Below are 23,622 nucleotides of genomic sequence, written 5' to 3'. Positions count from 1 at the left end.
TCAGATCCGCTTTATTATAATTTTCGGTGTTTTAGCGTCGAACAGTCAATGAACTTAAACATTTCACCTTTAGCGGCCAACATCCTATAAAAATTAGGTAATTAACATATACAGTGTAAGCATATTGTTTGTTTCTGTCAAGGATCCGTACTCAACATGCACTCATGTCACTCAGTCAGTCAGCTCTAACAGCAATCTCTACATTCGAGATTTATATCTCGTAGATATTTGCGGAATTTGGCAAAGTAAATATGCTCCGATAATCTAATGAACTCATTTTTAGCATTTCCAATGTACTATCAAATTCTCTCAATAAATTTCATAAAAATTTAAATATTCATTAAATGCACTCAATTCGATTTATACAACCTTCCGTTAGACTTGACATGAAAATAGCATTACTCTAAGCTAATTACAGAGATCACATGCTATTGCTAGGGGTCATCTTAAAACAATTTGTATAATTTGCTGTTATTTAGATTGTTACAAATTAAACTTTAAATATTTTTATTTTAGGCGCAAAGTATGCATAGTAGCACAGTAATTAAAATAACAAATAACAGCAAAGCAAAATATGCGAATTAAGGCGCCAATTTATTCAATGTTATTTGTCAATGAAAGTCTCTTCTTTAAATAAACAAGAAATTATTTGTCAGCTGTTTTATTTTACATTAATTAATTTGACCGCCAATGTATTATTGGAATTTTCCGCGATATTTATTAGTAGCTTTTACAGCTGGAAAGTCTTAAGGTCGTTTTGAGTAGCCAAGAACGAATGTTCTTACAATTTATAATATTCTGCTCATAAGCATTTTTCCAAAATTTCCTTACTTTTTCAATATGTACATATTAAACAAAAATGTTAATGTTATTACTTTGGAAAATACGCAATATGTGCTATTGGATTATTTTTATTGATTTTGAGTTAAGATTTACTTAATTGCATGCAATAACATTGCAATCGTGACTATAAACATTATTTTAGCGTAAACCTTCTTAGTAATAAAATAGATTGTTTGAAGAATAGAAGTTTGTGTGTATTTCCAACATTTTACAAATTTAATCATTCATTATCTACTACTGTGTATTTTGTACTGATTAGCCGTGAATCTGATTCTGATTAAAATAGCATACATTCACTTTGTTTGCAGAGTGCAGGTGACGCAATTATTTCCTAGCCATATGAAAACTATTTTTTTAATATTCATGGTAATTATAAATTATTTTCACAAATTTTCCATATGGCAGTTGCCGTTAGTTCTGCTTTTTCCCGCCTGGATAAGGAAGCGAAGCGAATGGGTCTGGTGGTGAACGAGGACAAGACGAAATATCTCCTGTCATCAAACAAACAGTCAGCGCATTCGCGTCTTGGCTCCCACGTCACTGTTGACAGTCATAACTTTGAAGTTGTAGATAATTTCGTATACCTAGGAACCAACATTAACACCGATAATAATGTCAGCCTTGAAATCCAACGCAGAATCACTCTTGCCAACAGGTGCTACTATGGACTGAGTAGGCAATTGAAAAGTAAAGTCCTCTCTCGACGAACAAAAACTAAACTCTACAAGTCCCTCATCATTCCCGTCCTACTTTATGGTGCAGAAGCGTGGACGGTGTCAACATCCGATGAGACGGCACTAGGAGTTTTCGAGAGAAAGGTTTTGCGGAAGATTTACGGTCCCTTAAACATTGGCAACGGCGAATACCGCAGAAGATGGAATGATGAGCTGTATGTGTTGTTCGACGACATAGACATAGTCCAGCGAATAAAAAAACAGCGGCTACGCTGGCTGGGTCATGTTGTTCGAATGGATGAAAGTGCCCCAGCTCTGAAAGTTTTCGATGCAGTACCCGCTGGTGGAAGCCGAGGAAGAGGGAGACCTCCACTCCGGTGGAAGGACCAGGTGGAGAAGGACCTGTCTTCACTTGGTATTACCAATTGGCGCCAAACCGCCAAAAGGAGAGATGCGTGGCGCACTGTTGTGGACTCGGCTATAACCGCGTAAGCGGTTTCTACGCCAGTTAAGAAGTGCCGTTTCCACAATTCTCACATGATGTGATTATTAAAAGGTTAATTGGTAGATTAATAATTATCCGTAAATATTTTTTTTTGATTTCAAATATGAATGAAAAAATAATTTTTTTAATTAAAGTGCGAGAAATGATTCATTTAATTTTTGTGTGTGTATATTTGTGCGTTTACACCAGTTCATTTATAATCGAATTAACACGTTATCATTATTCATTTCCCATTATCACATTAAGATAAAGTAGTTCAATCATCGGACATCAATCATATAATATGGTATATATGGCTGCATTTCCACACATGAAATGAAAGTCATAAATTTAACATTCAATATAATAAATCACATTAGTCTGATGATCACTGAACAAACCGCAAACCTACTTACTTAAACATGTGATTTGCATTATCACTTGTCATACAAATAATGTCTTTCATATACCAATCCCATACGAATATATACATATATTCACGCTGTCTGGGTATTACCAATGTCGGCACAAACTCAGTTTTAAAACAACTATATTATTATGTGTAGCCTTTATTCGCATGTACCACGTAAAATGCAAACAAATAATAGCAAAAGTGATGGAGAATGCGGTGCACTCACTTATTGCAGGTGTCTGGCACTTAAAATGACGCCCGAGCACCGCCTTCCACAGCACTGCAAATTGGCGCATATTCACACCCTAAGTCTAGGCATAGGTTCGAATAGCCTAAGTGCTGCATGTCATTGACCGAAATGCATCTCTCACTTTTTTGCTTTTCCCTACAAATGCCGTAGTAGGTACGTTTGTATATTTGTATGTACGTAAATACATACCAGTGCTAATTTTCAGAAGCTTCCATTTGGCGTATTGCGCCTATTATGCATATAAACCGATGAATAATGCTATAAGCCGCATTAACCCGAAGGCGTATATTTGTATGTTCATATTCTTTAGCTTTACCTCTCTAAATTTAAATATGCAACACCGCATTCAGTCACTGTATATTACATTTTTTCGCGTAAAATATAAGATTCTTTTAAAATATTTCACTTTAATTCAACTTAATTGTTTTTACTTAAATTCATACTTTGAGCAAATAAATATCGATTGTTTCTTTCAAATATCGACTTTAAATGAATGAAAAAAATGTTAACGTACAGATCTATAACTTCTGAAACCGCTACTTAAAGCTAATGCCAAACATTCATAATGAGTCAACACTGTGAATTAAGTTCAACGTGAAATAAAACTTGCTCGAATAAATTAATATTTAATTTGAATATAAAAAACGCCAAAATTTGAACGTCTTACGTTTATTGACATCAATTCAAATATGTTCAGAAACGATGCTTATTCATAATGATCGTGTCAGTAATCGTAAAATGATGCGGAGAAACAAGAGAATACATACATATGTATCTATTTTTTTAATTTTCAAATTATTATTTTATTTTATTTACTTTATTTATCTTTTGAGAAGAATTGAAGAAATCGCTATTGTCTATTAATAAAGCTGAACGCATAGTCATTTATCAATATTAATTTGTATTCGAGCATTTCTTTTTTATTCAAAACTATTACAGAAAGAAATAGGCTAATATTTTTTTAGATAGCTACATATAATAACATTCAACAAATTTTCTTCCGAGAGTTGCTTCTCCACAAAGTTTTCCTGCAGCGTCTCAAGGACATTTCATTCGAAATTCCATCACAAGTGGTTGGAGTATATTAATAACAATTTGCTAATTTTATGCTCTCACATTCAGTAATTTACTATTAACTGGTCGCCTGACTACCAACAAATCTAGTTGAGTACTTGTGTACTTTGTAGAATTGTATTGGTGGCTGTGTTCTGACATTTCGCCGGTGCCGGCTTTTGTAAACTGGTTCTCTTTAGCACATTGCCGGTCTATTTTTCCATTTCTGCTTCTCCGCTGATACTCGATTTGTAAGCATGTTTTTATTTGTTGCCAATTGTCTACGGTTTTAAGTTTTTTGTTTTGTTCCTATTACTTATTTTTGCAACTAAATAAAACCTCATTATTATGTTTGCTTTCCTCTGACATTGAACGCAACTGACTGCTTAAAGCTTTCGGCTTCTCGACTCTTCGATTGTTGCTCGTTTTCTCATTTTGGCATAAAATCTACATATATGTATATTGTTCCACTATAATATCCACCTTCGGCGTTTGTCTCCTTCAAGAGTGTGGAGAAACCGTCTGTAAGTCAGTCAGAGCCAAGCCTTCGAATCGACCGGCAAAGCAACATAAACAAAAACAAATTCATGCTAAATTCAATTTTGCTAATGATATTTATTTTATATTTGCCAATAAAAATATGACCACTACATACATATGTATGTATGTAGCTGCTCGTCGTCGTTGCCGTCGTCTTTCTGTTTGGAATAACGCAATCTTTCCGTTTATGAATGCTTACGTGTTGACGTCGCTGCATACCAATTGTACGTATGCACATATTTGCATATACACATATGCATATGTGTATGTAAATGAGCTAGCCACCTATGCAGTAGCTCTACCAACATCGGCCCCCAATTCGGTTTTAGTGTTTCGCCTTTTCACGGTTGGTATTTTCTGTTGCTTGTCGTGTTCACCACTGTTTGTTCGCTGCCTGCCGCCTTGCCTACGTAGGCAACGACAACGTTCGACCGTCAGCATTATTTGCCATTACGTCACTTATTCATTGCTGGCTAATACCGGCGTTCGCTGATTGGTTGAAAAAATCGTACGATAAATTTCTCATAAAAAGACCCAGATAACAACGAAAATAATTAAATGCAGAAAGTAAAAAACACGAAACGCGAATATGTGAGTTGTAGTAGTAACAAAAGCAACAAAAGCAGTAAAAACGTATGATGAAGAGCGAAAATGGCATACAAAGCGGCGGGAAGATTGCGGGGCAGTGCGCCACTTCGGGTTTGTTGGCTTTATGGGGGTTTTTAGTGTGTGTAGTGTAGTCGTTTGTGGCCACGTCGAGTGTTGAAGGCGGTTGGCAATTATGGGGAGGCAGCAGTGAGCAGTCTGTTGTTGTCTGACTCAGCGCTTGCACCAGTCACAAACTTGCTCGTAAAACATGCAGTTTAGCGAACTAGTTCTGCTACTCATTGTGTTTATATGTACAAATGTATGGAGGGGGATTGTGCATATTCATACATACAAATGTAGGTATATATGTCACATGTCACTATTTTCGCTACTCTTCCGTTTACTTGTTGCGTTTTCCGTTGACAGCCAAGTTGTTCTCTCAACCATGCGCCACGATACGCTTTCATTGACTCTCCTAGACATTTTTGTACGTGTTTGCTTTTAGACTGTTCTCCTACTTAGTGCTACTTGTATACAAATACTATGTATGCATGTATGTAAACAAACATTCAATACTTAACCTGAGCGCATGATTTTTATCGTGATTCCAGGTAAACAAATGTACATAACTGTGTATGTATTTAAAATGCCGTAAAATTTTCAAGTACGTGCATACTCATCTTTATATTCGCCAGTGCGGGTGTTTGGGAAGCCCAAATACTCAATTTTATCACGCTCGTGAAGTGGTATGCGCCAATGGTATTTCATTACTTTTTCTCTTATTTGTTAGATTAGTATTTTATTGTTGTTGTTTAAGGCTACATGTGAGTGGGCGCCACTTACACTGTTGCCTATGCGATATAGCCTATCAAATTGTCATTCATGTGATCTATTATCAAGGTTATGCTGACACATTGATAAGTGCCGCTTTTAGCACTCAGTTTATTATACTACCGGCACTCCCCCACACACTCCGCTGGTAGCTGGTAATCGGATAATTTGTATATGAATGAAATGTATGACAGATAAAATCATTAGAAATAACTTGCTAGTTGCCAACCCGAAATTGACAATTAAATTGTTTCGAAATTTACTCAAAATGGTTTATTATCCTGCCAGCTAAAAGAATCAGTCTATGTAAGATAACTTTTTAAAGCTTTTGTAGAATGAGTGATTTTTGACTTTTTTGTTAATTAAGATTTACCTTAATGAATGACTAATATTTATAATTATATAAAAACTATAGATATATGTATGTATTTATATTTACTATTTGATAAGCGAATAACTCACTTCCGAGTAACATGTAGTGCTTTTACTTCAAAAGCAATAAATGACTCATTCATTTTGAAATTGTTTAGAAACTGTGTCATTTATTTAAAGCTAGTTACCTTAAAACTCGTCACGGTTTTTGAAATTGATTAAAAATTATTCATTAAAATGAGAAAAATGCTTGCTTGTTTTGACTCCCTTACATCAAACTGCTCCATTTGCTCCACTAATTTTTAACTGATCGATACATTTTAGAGTTATCGATTGTTAAATTGTAAAAAATTGTATGTAAAACTGTTGAAATAAAAATTCAATATGTATTGATATGTCAAGAGATAACTTCTAATTAAAATATAATTCTATAAGACTTCTTCGGAATTTATTAAGTATAGAGATTTTTTTCAATAAAGCAATTTATTTTATTTTACTTAATTGTATGCGATTCCGTGAAAAACCTTTATGTACTCGGTAAAACGTACAGAAATATTTTAGCAACAACAGCGCAATTAGTTACGCCAAGTGGTCAGTGGTCAGTGTGCAGCAATGCGGCCAATGTTACTAAAATAAAATAAAATTGCAAAAATTAACTTATTTAAAGAATTAAATGCATATCTGCTTAGTTAAAGAAGTGCAAACGCCGCTTCCAACTTAAGCCAACAGCAAATAAAGTTCATATTATATTTTTTTCTTCTTCTGCTTCACACAAATCACACATAGTCCAACTTGAAATGACTTTAAAAACGACGATTAAACTAGTTTTACTTAATTAATGTTAAATAGTTTTATGTGGCGCTATGAAAATGTATTGCCAATGATTAACTGACCGTTTCTGGAGCAAGTCAGCTACTTGCTTATATAAAAACATATGTACATTAGGGTGACCCTTATTTTCCAAAGTATTCCGATTCTTGATCGCACCCCCTAGAAATATGCGAATAGCCCAAAAACTAGTATATAAAAAGTTTTGGGTCAATCAAAAAAGGTTTAGAGGTTGCGCAAGGAGCTTGAAATCCTGAAAAATTAAGAATTTTTGCCATTTTTATGTCTCCATATTTCAAAGCCACACTATCTGGTTTCCATACCGTAATAAGATCTGCATTTTATTACCTTTCCAAAATTACCACAATCTTAAAAATCGGTCGATTGATGATAGAGTTACAGAAATACAAATATGAAAGTAAATTTAATGTGGTGCATTCTCAAGCGTCGCATGCTCGTGATATACCGTTATAACGGTTCTAATATTATTCTTATTATCTTATTATTACGGTATGGAAAACCAGTGAGGGATAGTGTGACTATGAAATATGGAAGTCTGAGACATAAAAATGGCAAAAATTCTTATTTTTTTCAGGATTTCAAGCTCCTTGCGCAACCTCTAAACCTTTTTTGATTGACCTAAAACTTTTGTATATACTAGTTTTTGGGCTATTCGCATATTTCTAGGGGGTGCGATCGAGAATCCAGACATTTTTTTTATCCTCCATACAACTAAGGGCCACCCTAATGTACATACATATATACTTTTATAGTTGCATACATACATATATAAAAAGCGATTTTCTGATGAAACACAACTGCTGCAATGATGATGAGTAAATGTGCATGATACTGATAATAATTGAGTGGCGCATGTAACCTTGAAAACCAAACAGCGCCCTGCAGTTTAATGTCGCCTCCGAATGGCAGTTGTTGTTTTTGCAAAACTCTCCCAAAGCGAAAAAGCAATCGAGTGCCGGCATCATTGACTCTCGCTATTGCATTAGTACTCGAATGTACTGCGAAACTCGCTCATAACATATTAAAAGTATTTAATTAAAATGAAAATTATGAAGTTTGAAATATTTTAATAATAAAATGATAAATTTGAAAGCGTGACCTCATTAAGCTTCATATGCTGTGGCTCAATTAAAGCTGATAATGTTCAAACTGTTATGTAGTAGCTTTCTTCTTTTGTAGATTTCTTAGTAATTTTACTGCTTTAAACCTAAGTTTTATAGACTAAATCAAGCAATTAGCACTTTAGTTAAACAATTGTTAGTTTTTAACTTTCTGCTAATAGCACCACTTCTGCGAATATCAGGCGATTCAGAAGTTCCGAGTGTCAATAAAGTTTCCATTAAAGTTTCGCAAGAGTAAACAACTTTGTCTTCTACTTTTTCATATTTTCTTATTAAAATACGCATATACATCACATACATATGTACATACATATGTACATACAATCAGCGTGATTGCAATTAAGTCAACTGTTGGAATGTGTTAATTAAATTTGCTCGTTATTATCATCATTATACAGTGTGGTCACGTTATGTGCTAAAATTAGAGTCTTCATTGGCATCAGGCACGCGGCTTCAAAGCTTCAAAGCTCGTGTGGCATTCATTCATTCATTTGCCGGTGAAGCGTAAGCTGCTCTGCACACGGTATGCGAACACACCTCAATGCAATTGCACAGTTATGTTTGGTGAAGAGTTGCCACATGATATGCGTAAGAAGAGGAATTCACGCAGTTAAGATATGACAAATTTAAATAAGATCTAAACATTCTGAATTGAAGAAGCTTATGTTTCAGTTCCGATGATAGTTGGTTTGATATCCGTTTAAGCACTGTCAACTAGACCGGGGTTCCCCTAAACTATTTGGGAAGAGTATAGTTTTCCCATAGCTCATTCTTGTCTTAGATAGTAGAGCAGTGATATAGAACTGCAAGAAACTAAAGATCTTCAAGTTCACGTTCAAGTATTCATTATATAAATATGGGTTTTTTGAAACATAGATATCAATCCAAATTAGTTTTTAGTTGAGGTGATGTTTCTTATTTAAATACCTTCCATTTGAAAAAATTAAATTATTTTCAAAATCAATTCTAACCTATATTCTTCTTCTTTGAAATATTTCAGGTGTTTTAACAGATATACAAGCCGATTTTAAAATCGGTGATGATGATGGTGGTCTCTTGCAGACCGTCTTCGTGCTCTCTTATATGATTTGTGCGCCACTTTTCGGCTATCTCGGTGATCGTTATTCGCGTCGTTGGATTATGGCCGTGGGTGTACTGTTATGGTCGACAACAACGTTACTTGGCTCATTTATGGGCAGCTTCGGTGGTTTCATCACATTCCGCGCGTTAGTGGGTATCGGTGAGGCTTCGTATAGTACCATAGCGCCGACCATTATTTCCGATTTGTTCATACACGATTTGCGCTCGCGAATGTTGGCGTTATTCTATTTTGCGATACCAGTTGGTTCAGGATTTGGGTAAGTCTGAAAATAATTTACTATATTTTAAAGGTTTGAGTAATATTTAGCGCTTAAGTTTACTATAATTTTAATATTTTTTTATTTTACTATGCAAATCACATTAAAAACTTATTATAGCTTTTGTCTGCTTATCAACTATGTTTATTTATTTGTTTTATAATTAAATTTTGCAATGTTTACTAACAGTAGTTCTGATAACCTTGTCCTACGCACACTATAATGTCTATTGTGTTGGATCCGGTTATCTGCCTGTTGCATTTCTAGACTTGTTAGCGGTCGCAATAATATAAATAAATTTGATAAGGAATTTATTTATATTTTTATAGTGTTATTAGTAAGGTCCGCTTCTATATATATAGTATATTTAAATTATGGTACGCGCTTTAGTGCATTTCTTTATGTTGAGTCATTCACCCCCAGTGCTGACTTTTCAAAGCTTTTCAAGAAAAAACTTTAAGAGCGTCGATCGCGTGTTTTCATCTAAATTGTGTAATATAAGCTGAATTTTTAATATTGTTTACACTTCATAACAGTCTTCCGATCAAACGACCGATCGCGTGTCATGCACTCCCATGACAATAAAACAAATTTAATTGTATAAAACAAGGCAGGTCAAAGAGGCGTTGGCTGGCTGCCTTCAATTGAATTAAATTTTTGGAATTTTTATGATGAGAAAACTTATAGGCAGCTGTAAATATTAAAGTAATAACTTTTAACTGTGGATATTAATACTATGCGACGAGGGTTGTTTATGGGATTCTTAAATTACTATAACTGTTTAAAAGTTTGTGGGGTGAACCGTTGGACAGTGGTGAGAAAAAATTACGCCGGTGTTGTTTTTAATTTGTTTTTAATTTTAAGAATTTAATAAATTTTAATATTAAAATTTAATGAAAATTTTGAGGTTATGTGCTGCAACTTGAAGGTACCATTTGACATTTTCAACCATTGGCTAACAGTTTTTCAACACTTGTAATATGTATCTATGTTCCAATTAACGCGGCTTCACTGTAATTTTATCGCACCCATTTGCCCGCAACTTATTTCCATAATATAACTTTCTAAATTGCGCGCGTTCAAAAGGTTAATTAATAATAGAAATTTTATTATTGACATTGTCAATTTAAATCTAATTCAATTACTAGATTTTCTTTCACATCAAATACTTCGTTCACACGTAAGCAATGCAGCAAATATGTAAGTGCAACGAATTCGTCAATTAACAGCATTTAAATTCTTTAAGTAAGAGTCTGAAAGGTCAAATTGTATAAAAGTTATAAGCATTAAATACTCTCACGCAACCAAAGTCAAGTAGGGAGAAACACCCCTAAAACAGTTCGAGGCAAGCGTTGCGTTGTTAGTGTGAATAATATGTGTATTTGTATTGTTTTTGTAATAATTAGTGGTTGATTCGACGACTAATTAAACGGGACATAAATTAAAAATTAATTACAAACATGAGTCGGGACCCTTCAATTTGTAGTCATTCAATTAAGTATGCCTCCTGATTGATTGATTGATTAGTATTCAATCTAACATGTAAGAGTTGACAATTAGCGCTAATTTACATTTAATCGAGATTTTCCAGATTCTACGCGAAACTTTTAATAAATTTACTTTTATTATAAAAAAATAACTTGATTTATGACAGTAATTGTAATGCTATATTATAATATTATAATAATCTAATTGTAGTTATTTTCAAGAATAATCGATTTCAATATTTAGTTGTAAACGGTTATTTATTGAAATATGAATTCTAATTTGTATTTTCTAACATATTATCTATTTACGCAGTTACATTGTCGGCTCGGAGACTGCACGCTTGGCTAATAACTGGCGTTGGGCGCTCCGCGTTACACCCATTCTTGGCATTTTAGCCGTTGTGCTGATTGTCTTAATCAAAGAACCAGAGCGCGGTGAGAGTGAAGGATCACCACATTTGGAACCAACCAGCTACACAGAAGACATCAAGGACTTGGTGAAGAATCATTCGTTTATGCTTTCGACAGCGGGCTTCACTTGTGTGGCTTTCGTCACTGGTGCGCTTGCCTGGTGGGGACCTAAATTCATTTATTTAGGCATCAAAATGCAGCCTGGCAATGAGGAGCTGTCACTGAATGAGTGAGTATAATGAAAATACAAAAATAAAAATAGTGTAGATATGTATATAAATTTTTGGATTTCCCAAAAAATTTCGATTTCTATATACATATGTATATATATACATTGTATGAGAAATATGCTGTGTAAATAATTCAACATGTTTACGCACATACATTTAATTCAATATTTTTAGCATTTAAAATTTTGAAAAAAAACAGACACATAAATCCTATTTATAAAATCAATTAGCGTATCGTACAAGTTTGGCATCATCGCCATGATAGCCGGATTGATTGGTGTGCCATTGGGTTCGTTTTTGGCGCAACGTCTACGACCGCGACACGAGAACTGTGATCCATATATTTGCGCTTTCGGTCTGCTCATATCCGCGCCGATGGTCTACTTGTCGCTGGTGACACCGCAAACCACCACATCGTTCTGCTTCTTGTTCGTCTTTTTGGCGCAAGTGACGCTGAACCTATGCTGGTCTATTGTTGCGGATATTTTGTTGGTAAGAAAATGAAATGAAAATCATAATGATGAATGAAAGGCGTAGTGCAATCATCAGCAAATAAATGCGTGAAAATAAATAAGCAAAGCTAAAAAAAAGCAAAGCGTTAATGAAAACATCACCCACCACTGTCTGCTCCTCCACCGAACACACTCAGCGTGCTACTAAAGAAAAAAAGCAATAAAAGGAATGCAAAAGAGCTTGTACGATCGCTAACAGCAAGAATCCTTAAGAATTTCAGCTGTTTATAACTTGATATTTTATAATTTTTGTTTTGTTACTCCATTTTTTTATATTTAACACGAGTTTTCTTGTTTAAATGCTTTCAACGTTTTTACTAAATTTTATAATATTTTCTTTGTTTTTTTCTTCATACATTTTTGTACTAAAACAAAACTCAACTTTAAAAACGCACCTTAAATGTAATGCTTAACTGTTTGAAAAAAAAAAATTAAACAGCGTCTCGTTACGTTTCGGCGTTATAACAATGGTAGCTGGTCTAATTGGTGTGCCGCTCGGCCCCATAGTGTCGCGTGCAGTTGCCAGTTACAAGAACAACGCCGATCCCTTGGTATGCGCCTATGGATTATTCTTTAGCTCATTTTTCCTTGCGGCCGCGATGCTCTTTGTCACAAAATACGTCATAGCCTCGTATATTTTAATGTTCATCGGGCAATTATTTTTGAATCTAAATTGGGCATTAGTTGCTGATATTTTACTGGTAAGAGAAATGCAAAAAAAACACAAATTGCACTAAAAGTACATATGTTTTGTTGTGGTGGTTTTTGGTTGTTGTAATCTACTACAGTTATACAAATTTACATGCTTACGTAACAAATGTAAACGTTTTATAAAACTGCATAATTGCTTTCATTTAGTATAGTGCATAAGTATACAGTTGTTGCTACATTTGTAAATAATCATTTAGAATTCATTATTAGTAATATTTTATTAATTTAAGTTATATTTTGTTTACGAGTTGCTTTATAACGTTTTTAGAAGACTAGTTAGTATGAAAAGAGTTTTAGTAACTTCAATTATGTTTTTTTAATTTTTTATACAAGATTATGTAATAATAAAATTATTAGTTTTTTTTTTGTAAATAATTTTACTGCAATATTATAGTATAGTTATAGTATTTTTAGAATATTTTACACATCACCTAATTTCGTTTTACACTATATATGTATTAAATTCGCCTTTATAATATTATTTTTAAGTCCCTTACTAGCCTTTCATTCTTCCTTTGCTTTAGTGCTTTAAACTCCTTACTGTATTCTTAAAATTATTTTGCATTTCATCCCTCTTTCTAAGAAAACTTTTTCCATTCTTCACTCCTTATTTTAATTAAACACATTTATCAGTATTAAATAACAAAATAATATGAATGCATATTATTTACTTTTATTACTTACCACAACAGTAAAGCACGCACTCACCCACCAATAAACTTGGGACAACCCCCTCGCGCGTACCAGCTGCGAAAGTTTTCAGCCCCTTTACGCTATCTGTGCCACAATAAAGTTTTGCAATTTATTTATATGCCAAAATGCAGCACTTATCTGCTATGCAACCGAGTGACAATAACAACAACAACGAAAACGTTTAACAGCAATTCTACACACTTACAAATGTATTATAAGAAGCTCCCCTCTGCACTTGTACTGTACAGTTTGCCGACTTGAATATTTGCAATTTGCTGGCACTCCAAAAAATGAAAGAAAAAAACATAATAAATGCAATGAAGTCAAGAGAAATTACACCCCATGGAGTTGACATATTGCAATTTCACTCACATCTTGGCACATGTACAATTGTTTGTGTGTGTATATATTTACGAGACAACGGATAAAAGTCACCAGTTTTATACGTCACGTTCTATTTTGGCGCCAACACTCAGCTCACATTAAGCTCATCAACTTTCTTTGCATTTTTTTCCTGTTTTGTTTGTGGTTGCACACCCCTCTTGGCACATATATGTACTTATGTATGTTCGTGTCGAACCTTTCGTGCATTTGTGTAATCCTCATATTTTACGCATGCACGTGCTGTTCCCTCACATTAAAGGCTCTTCTGCTATTATTAAAGCACGCACACTGTTTAACATATATATACAAAAGCGTTAAATATAGAAGCGCATATTTTGTTGTTAGCTCGATAAATCTTATTAGCGCTGAAGTGTGGATACTCCACTTTCTTACACTCTCTGGGGAAATCTTTTGTCACTTCAACAGCACATTTTTCGAAAATTGTCGTCATAAGTAAACTCATTTCAAGTCTAATCATGCCGTTAAAGTAATGTAATTTGTGTGATAAATTGTGTAGAGTTGTAGATAGATCTATATCTCAAATATTTTATTCTATGCATAAAATAAATATGAAATTTTTCAGTAGTTTTTCGATAGCACCTAGGAAACGCCCATCTTTTTGTTTTGATTTATGAGTGTATTAGAAAATAATATATGACTTGAGTTCGCTAACTCAACAATTTATTGCATCATCTAAATTGCTTATATATAATATACATACATCTCTTAATCTTATCTATGCGTGTAGTGCCTTGTTTCAGCTTCATACTAATTCTACTAATTACCGCTAGGTATTTCTTCAACCGTCTAATTTTAATATGATCAGTTCATTTTTTTTTTTTATTCAATGACATACAATCCAATTCACGCATACTCGTACACGCATACATATGTATATATATGCGCTAAATATATCTATGCATATGATCAGCTAAGAATAGGAAGAATATCGCATGTTAACTAAATGTACGTGTGCCAATTATTATCTAATGAGCTGTTCGCTTGAAAATTATATTGTCAAATATACTTCAGATATTAGACAAAATGCAAATAAAAGCGAAAAAAACAGCTTTAATTTTGCTAATGCTAAGTCAAGTGCAAAGTCTTTTGCTAAATTTAATTTTTTTGTTATCTTTTTTTATGATCATTTGTTTTAGTGACGTTAGCGCATCGTTTAGTCTTCTTTGTTTTTTTTCATTCATATTTATTTGACAGTGACACTATGATTTTCGTATACTTCCTTTTGTATTAAATACGTATAGTTAGTACATATATTTTTCATTTTTTTCTTATCTCTCATTCAGTTTCGTACCTCAAAAGATCTAGTTTTTGCTATTAGCCTTCTTTTTTCCCACTTAATAATCACTTGAGCTGTTGCTATCTAAATATATGCTTTGGTTTTTATTAGATAATTATTTCAAAGTTATTATTAAGTAATTTAAAACATATATGAGGACATAGATCACTTGGTAATTACTTAAATATGTCTAATGAGTTTTAACCTAAGTACTTTCTAGCCATTAACAGCATTAAATAGTTTATTTTTATTTTAATTACTTTAATAATAAACTAATATTAGTATTTTAAGAATTTTAGTTTTATCGTCAACTATTTTTAATTACATGCATCGCTATTGAAGCAGATAAAGACTCTTTGAGTTAACATTTCTTTATTATTTCTAAAAAATATATGAGACTTGTTGGTATATTTGTTATCTAGCATTTGACGACTCGTATCGTTAATTAACAATTATTTAAATTTTTTTAAAAATATTATAAAAATTTCAAAATTCTTCTTAGCCCTGCGGAAGTGCTAATTGATGTTTCTAATATAAATACTTACTATCTATTTTACTATGTTTTAATATGTATAACCAATCTTTAACCCTTTCAATAGCGATGTATGTGGTATGTATGCATATTTTTAAGGGTGTTATTGCATTTACTATAAATATTAATATGAACGATATAGAGTTATAAAACGTTTACATTTGTAGACAAAAAAACCTACACACATATGCACACTCTTACTCTACAACACTTTCAAAGCACGCATATCATTTTAATTTTAACAAAACACAAAGTTCCGTTGGCCCATAAGCTCGAAGAAAGCAAAAACAAAGCAAAACAACTCGTTAATAATACTAAATAATTAAATTCAATTGAATCGGTTGGTAGCGTGATGCTGCCTGCTACAGTACGCCCACGCAGCCTAAAATTATGCAATGACAATTGTTTAAGAACGCGCGTTGCAACAACTGCACACAGTGGTGGCCAAGTATTAGATTATCTCTTGAAAGTCTGCTCTGCCACGCTCCTAATTTGCTGCTGGTTGTATTAAACGCCTGTGCTTTTGTACAGTATTAGTATTTGAACTTCTTTTCTATAATACGTTATCCTGTACACACACCAAATTTCCACAAGAGTGTATCACAAGCAAGTGCATGGGCAGCTGTTTTGTTTTTTTTTTGCTTTCTTTACGTGCTTATGGCCCCATCTGTGTGTAGCTTTTTGCAATGACGATGCATACCAGTGTTTTGCTGTTTTTTGTGCTAAAATCCTACTAAACAAAAATACTACTTTTTACGTTTTTGTTTTGCTCGCTTTATTCGCTTAGAAAATACACGAAATAGCAAAGGCTTTACTAATTTTAGAAGAATAACACAATTCTGCAAAGTAGTATATTTGGTTTAATTTTATTCAACACACGCACTCACGCACACAGCTTTTCGTTATTTGTTGTTTCTATTATTTGTTTTAGGCCAATATAAATTAGTTTTTTTTTAATGCTTTCTTCACTTTTGCAGTATGTTGTCGTGCCGACACGCCGTTCCACCGCCGAAGCCTTCCAAATTCTGGTCTCGCATGCATTGGGTGATGCCGGCAGTCCCTACTTCGTTGGCTTGGTATGTAACAATATATAAAATTTATGAACTATAATAACTGAAAATAAATTAACGACATTATTTTCAAATACTTTTCAGCTCTCTGAAGGTATCAAGCGGCATTTGCGCACCACTACCAGCCAGACCTCTGAGTTCAGCTTGGGCATACCTAGCATGTCACTAACATTAGAAGACAATAGTCATAATATTACCGACAGCTTATTGTCGAGTAATGTCACGACTGAAAGCTCAAATCTGTTAGCACAGGCCGCCAGCGTGGTGAGTGAAAATGTCACAGCATTGGTAGCGAATGCCACCGATTTCGTCAGTCAATTACGTGAAGAAAGATTATTTGAAATCGACATAGAGGTGAGTACGCGTGTTGAAAATATTTCGGAAACGTTTTTGAAATTAAATCATATATTTTTATTTGTATAGGATACCGATAGCAACAGTTTCACGGCATTGCAATATTCACTATTTTCGACCAGTTTCATTGAAGTTTTGGGTGCCGTTTTCTTCTTTTTAACTGCCATTTACATATTAAAGGATAAGCGTCGTGCGACGCGTTCCTCACTTGGTAAGTTTAAATTCACATTTACAGCTTAATTTACGTTATACATAATAAAATTATTTAATTTTTAAATTTAAATGCGCTTTCACTTACTATTGCGACTGTTCTTCGTGTTAAATTATACATATCGCGTAATATGCAAATAATATGCATATAAATTCTGAATTAAGTTTTATTATTATTTTTTATTGTTTTTTTTCTTTAGTTAACGAATCAAACGATGTTAGCAACACAGCTAATAAAAGTAAAGAATTCGATTTCGAAGATTCCGAATGTATCGTCCTTTGTACAGATATTTCTCGTATACAGCATACTTAAGGATACAAAATTGATAGCGCAAGCGATTTTGCAATAAAAAAAAACAGTTTTGCCATTATTGGGTTTTATAGTGAGTTTGGTTGACCTTTTTTTGTTTTGTTTTTGTTGTTTGTCCTTGCGCTACATTACTATTTACAATCACTTGTTGAGCGAAATCTAATTTTTTTCTAATGCTTCAAGTCCACTTTCATGCATATGCGTGCTATGTTCGTTAAAATGATCGTTATTCAAAATTAATTACTGTGATTAATGTTTTTTCTTTAATTTTTTATTATTTCTTTATTAAATTTTTTTTATTATATTTCTTTTATTTTATTTTTATTTTTTTATTATATTTCTTTTATTTTATTTTTTTTTTTATTATATTATTTGGAATTTTAATTTGTTATTTTTTTTTGTATATTTCTATTATTTGCTTTTGATTTCTTAATTTAATTTTTTGGTTTTTTATTTATTTTTTTTTTATATATTATACATATATTTTATTTACTATTATTTTTTTATTTCTTATCATCTCTTATTTTATTATTAATATTGTTTTATTTTATTATTATTTTTTGTTATTTATTATTTTTACTTTTTTTGTTTTTAATTCTTTATCTTTAATTTTATTTTTTGTTTATTCTTATTTAATTTTTTTATTATTTATTTTTTATTTATTTATATATTTTTTTTTTTGTTTCCAAACTCCAATCGTCGTTTATGTCATCCCTTAATCTCAATTTACAAACGAATTCTAAAAAGAGTTTCGAAATGTATCACCATAACATGCCCATTTGTCGTTTTCTTGCGCTTCTTTATGTCTTTAATCTATGTTCTATTTAAATAATATCCAAAAATAACTAATTTGAAATCTTTATTCTTACATTTTAGGCACTCAAGCATCTCTGGAGTGAAGTGTACTTTCACTAAATTACGCAAATGTATAATTTATAAGCCACTTACCCGAACAGCCAGCCAGCCAATCAACCCACAAGCTATTGATACATATATGTATGTATATTACAACCACAAAAACCGTTCTACGCTGAAGATGTGTTGTATACCAGGCAAACATACATACATACATATGACTGAAATATTAGTTTTAACTAATTATTTTGTAGTAGTAATGATTATCATAGAATCATGTGTGCCTCAAGAAGTGGGTGTGTTCCTATTAGTAGAAGCGTGTATGTATATGGATAGTAATGCAAAAAAAAAAAAAAAACATCAAACCAACCATTCAACTTCAAAACATACATATTTAAGTGCATGTATATATAAAATAAACATTGATCATTCTCATCTAATTCAAACACCATTCATAATCGTTAAGATGATTCCTATTGTGTATTTATTTGTATTATGATTTTGAAATTTCTCAAAATGTATAAGTTTGTTAAATGCGCGTTAGTATGTGTATGTTCAGTAAGTGTGTAGAAGGCGGAGAGTTGAGTGCTGCGCGGTTGTGAGTGTGGAAAGCTCAGTGTTAGAAATCATTAAGAACTGCTATAAAAGAACACCATTTTTTTTATTTAAAGATTATATATTTTGCTGAATAGTATTCAATAATTTTGCAAAAACCAAAAAATTGCAAAAAATTTATAGTTTTTATTAAAATTTATACTCAAGCAACAACTCATTGCCCTATGCGGCGCGCATGCTAATTTTACTGCTGAACTGAACATTTTTAAAAGTTTAATATTTATGACATACACACACATACCGTTGCTATGTGTATAGTTTAAGATTTTTTTAAATCTTTAAATATGTACATATGTCTACTCAGAAGGCAGGCATTGTAAAAAGAAAAGTGTAGGTACTAAATGCACAGTAGGTATAAACATATATAAATTAGTTAGCTTTACAATAATTAGATAAAAAATAATTTCTAAATAAACTAGTGGAATAAGCAGTGAAGTAAGAAGCGGGTGTGCAGTACAACTATTTCTTGTATAATTTTTAATTGAAATCTTCCAAATTATGCGAAAACAAAAATAATCAAAAATTGTTTAATAATTTTAAAATTAAAAAATAAAAATTGTAAAATATCATTTAATTCATTTACTGTTATTATTTATTTTGTCTATCGCTTATAAACAGTTGTATTCATGCATACCCCTTCACTACCGTAATGAATCTGTTAGTTTTACAAAATTTCGCAATGGAGCAGAATTCATGAAATAAGACTGTTTTAGGATTTGTTATATATATTATATATAGAAATTTAATATAAATTGATTAAAAAATATATTGTATTGAATTAAGCTTAAACGCATACTAAATATTATAAAATATAAAAGTATTTATGTATAGCGTAATTTCTTGGGTTTATTGAATGCTAATAAAAAATAAAATTAAAATAAATTAAACAAGTTGAATTTTTAATTAATTTTTTTTAGTGTTCGAAATGAGCTTAAAAGGGTTCTCACAATACTAGGTTTCATTACTTTTAATTAAATTTTTTATGTTTTATATATCTTTATTTTTTTTAATATATTTTTAATTTTTTTTTAATATATCTTTTATTTTTTTTTAATTTATTTTATTTTTTTTTTAATTTATTTTATTTTTTTATTTATATATATATATTTTTTTTTTAATTTGCTAAATTTTTTATTTTTTTATTTATTATATTTTATATATTTATATAAGGCTTAAAAAGCTTTACGAAAGGTTTTCCATTTTTCCTGAGCAAGATTCATAGAATCAACAAAAAAGTGACGACAAATAAAAATATACAGACGGAACGATTTAGCTGAATAATAAACGCATTTTAATTCGTTTAACGGAACATGTATAACGGTTAACAGTTAATTTTGAGAGGACGCTGTTTAAAGCACACGGTATAGTACAAGGCAATATTTGATTGCAACGAACTTAAACTTTTTTCGGTTTTTTATCACCTTTCTCTTTATCTTTACCTTTGCCCTTATCTTCAGCTTTACATTTATCGCCTTCGCCAGCTTTTGACTCTTTTTTCTTCACAAGCGCCATTAGTGCATCGCTGGTGAAGCTGACCGGCCGCTCGATGGGTATTTGCAGGGCACGATGCCAAGTGATGGACGACATCGCACCAATCGCACGCGAAACACCAAACAACACCGTATAGTATTGCATTTCCTTCAAGCCGTAATACTGCAACAAGACACCGGAATGTGCATCCACATTGGCCCAGGGATTTCTTACTTTCTTCAGAGATTGTAGTATGGGTGGCACCACTTTGTAAATTTTCCGCACCAACTGATATGTTTCGTATTTCGGCAAATACTTGTCGGCGAATACTTGTTGCGCCAGATAACGTGGATCGGTCTTCCGTAAGACCGCATGTCCGTAACCGGGTATGACTTGACCGGATTTCAATGTTTTTTGTACATATTCTTTGATTTTTTCCTCTGGAGGATTTTTACTACCCAATTCTTTTTGCATTTTTTCAATCCATACCAATACCTGTTGATTGGCCAGTCCATGCAGGGGACCGGCTAAGCCATTTAGACCGGCGGCATATGCGAGAAACGGATCACTTAATGCCGAAGCGACTAAATGGGTGGTGTGTGAAGACACATTGCCCGAATCGTGGTCGCAATGCACATACAAATATAGACGTAAAACTTCGGAAAAAAATGGATCGTTAAAGCCTAGCATGCGTGCATAGTTGGCCGACCAATCCAGCTTCTTATCGATCGTATCGCAACCTTTGCCGTTATGATAGATATTTCGATAAATTCGCGCCGCTATACTTGGCAATTTGGCGAGTAATATCATGCCGTCCTCCAGTGAATACTTCCAGAATTCGGTTCGCTTCACGCCCTTATGGTAGGCCTTCAAGAATTTACTATGTTTGTTGAGCGATGTTACGGCCATTGAAAAATGCGTCATTGGATGCAGCTCTTTTGGTAAATTATCCAACATTTTCTTAACATAGTCCGGCAATTCGCCCTTTGCATTCCATTCGTCCGTAATCATTTTTGCCTGTTCCGCTGTCGGCACATCCGCCGTCAATAATAGCCAAAATATGGCCTCCGGCAAGGGTTCATCACCGCACTCAGCCTTCGGTAATTTTTCGTGGCATTCCGGTATGCTGAGTCCACGGAAACGTATACCCTCGTCGGGATCGAGTATAGAGGTTTCGCAAAGTAATGCCGGTATGCCACGCATACCACCGTAAATTTGTGATATGCTCACTTCGCCCACTTTCGTTTTACCATGCTCCTTGACAAATTTCTTGATTCTCTCTTGTTCAGATTTGATTTTTTCAGTGAGAACTGTACGCAAATCTCCTTTACCACCTTTGCCACCGTCCTTCGCATCACATTTACTCGAGGAGTTGCATCGTGTGAATACTCCGCTGACATTTTGCCCTAAGGATCTAACACACCGATGCGACGAGCGGCCTAACACAGACATTGGCTTCAAAATTGTTTTATTGTTGTTTTTGTGTTTCAATAATTTTAAGATTATTTTATGTTTTTAGAAATAGAAGTGAATAAATAAATTTATTTGTTTAATTTTGAATGAAAGTTTAACACAATTTGCAAAGCATATCGTAATATTATGTGACATTAAACATAGTAGAGTCTGAGGAATCTTACGTCACCATCCACATCATCAATAAGGACACACTATCTGCTGCGGATATAGAACTCAACACACCTTCACACATAATTCCTATTATCCAGAACTTTTAGAGCAGGGTATTTAGATAACGCTTTATATATTCCCAGGTTAACAAACTCAGAAGCTCAAACAAAAAATATTTATAGCTTGAAATATATACCTTCACAAATCATTTCATCAATCCAACTTAGTCTTAGTGCATTGGACCTTCTATAGTTCACATAGTAATTTTTAATTTTTCCGATGAATGAAAAACCATAAATCTATCGACACATCGGGTCTCACCAACAGAGCCAACCAAAAAGTGTTTACTTTACTTACAAGAAAGCTCGAAGACCTTACAAGTGAGAAGAATGGAGTGTTGGGATGGTTTCGACTGCAATTTGTGAATTTGAAAATGAGGTTTCTTCTCACACTAATACTCGTTTCCACACAAGTCATCAGAATATATATAAATCAGTATTCATATTTATTACTGTATGTTGTAGCTCTCTCAATTTGCATATGGAAATGATCAACAAAACGCTGAGGTCGGAGCTGCTTATAATAGATCGCAAGAGATAGTATTCAAATTCAAATTCGAAAACACTGTCCGTTTGCTATCCCACTCCCCGCCGTGCCGTTGGTTTCATCTCCGCTAATCATTATCACCGTTGGCGATCGTGTAAGAAATAGCGCTTTGAGTCCCATAAAACAGTTTCTTCAGAAAATTCAGCGCGAACGGTACTACCTAAAAACTAACGGACTGTCAATTTTAGCTTGTTAATTATTTCTTATTCGTTCACCCAACGTAGGATTCTTCCATTTACATTTTGTAAGTATTTGCTCGCGCTGGCATTTTATTATTAGACAACGGAATTACAAGTATTCTTATAATCGACGCGGACAATAACAAGCAATTACACAACAAGTCAGCAATCTACATACAATTACATATACCGAGTCGTATGCGGAAGCTGCTCTTCAGCCGGAAAATGTTGTCACAAGTTATCGTCACAATCATCGCTGCGGCAGTTATATTGATGTCGATGCTCACTCATGCTGCGCCGTTGCTTGGTAAATAAATATATATTATTCATATATCATACATATACACAATTACATATATATTTAAATGTAAATACTTACGAATCAGCTAAGCAAGTCCCGGAAATAAAGTTTCCTATCAGGCATTGATTCAGTCGCGGGCATCAAGTTGTTTAAGTGTCTGAATACACTTTCGTGAGTCATCCATTCGCAATAAAGTAATTGATTACATAAATTCTTCCAAATGGGTTATTTCTTTTAAATTTCCGCAACTCACTCACCAACGGATAGATTTCGACTAAAATTTTCGATTTTCGATTAGTCGCGGAATGCATTTTAACATGTCGGTAAGTGAGTTCACTTCGATCGAAAATTTTGTTTTCGATACGGCTTCAATGATTTCACAGTAAAATTTTTT

The 23,622-nt window shown here is 33.1% G+C and overlaps 2 protein-coding genes across 4 annotated transcripts in view; one reads left to right on the top strand and one right to left on the bottom strand.

Moving 5' to 3' along the window:
* The window catches only part of LOC105211654 (protein spinster), a 29,655-nt gene extending 10,859 nt beyond the window's left edge, over positions 1 to 18,796 (top strand). Inside the window, exons 2-9 of one of the 3 annotated variants that reach the window (XR_008471773.1) lie at positions 9,018 to 9,375; positions 11,176 to 11,502; positions 12,455 to 12,716; positions 16,610 to 16,708; positions 16,787 to 17,056; positions 17,126 to 17,267; positions 17,467 to 17,649; positions 18,453 to 18,594. Coding sequence is in view for 1 of the 3 variants with exons in the window: in XM_054233615.1 (XP_054089590.1) it covers positions 9,018 to 9,375; positions 11,176 to 11,502; positions 11,734 to 11,995; positions 16,610 to 16,708; positions 16,787 to 17,056; positions 17,126 to 17,267; positions 18,453 to 18,475 (1,481 nt within the window). In the remaining 2 variants the exon portion in view is untranslated. Of the gene's footprint in view, positions 1 to 9,017; positions 9,376 to 11,175; positions 11,503 to 11,733; positions 11,996 to 12,454; positions 12,717 to 16,609; positions 16,709 to 16,786; positions 17,057 to 17,125; positions 17,268 to 17,466; positions 17,650 to 18,452 lie in introns of all 3 variants that reach the window. The other 2 variants (XR_008471774.1, XM_054233615.1) reach the window with 2 other exon arrangements.
* Positions 18,797 to 20,314: 1,518 nt separating this feature from the next.
* Positions 20,315 to 22,105, bottom strand: LOC105211653 (probable citrate synthase, mitochondrial). The gene has a single exon (XM_011183186.3). The coding sequence runs from the start codon at positions 21,966 to 21,968 to the stop codon at positions 20,442 to 20,444; it is 1,527 nt and encodes a 508-aa protein (XP_011181488.2). The 5' UTR covers positions 21,969 to 22,105; the 3' UTR covers positions 20,315 to 20,441.
* Positions 22,106 to 23,622: the final 1,517 nt, after the last annotated feature.

Source organism: Zeugodacus cucurbitae, chromosome 6 (assembly GCF_028554725.1).
Source record: "Zeugodacus cucurbitae isolate PBARC_wt_2022May chromosome 6, idZeuCucr1.2, whole genome shotgun sequence".
In the NCBI taxonomy this organism is placed as follows: Eukaryota; Metazoa; Arthropoda; class Insecta; order Diptera; family Tephritidae; genus Zeugodacus; species Zeugodacus cucurbitae.
This window is presented reverse-complemented; position numbering and strand designations above follow the sequence as displayed.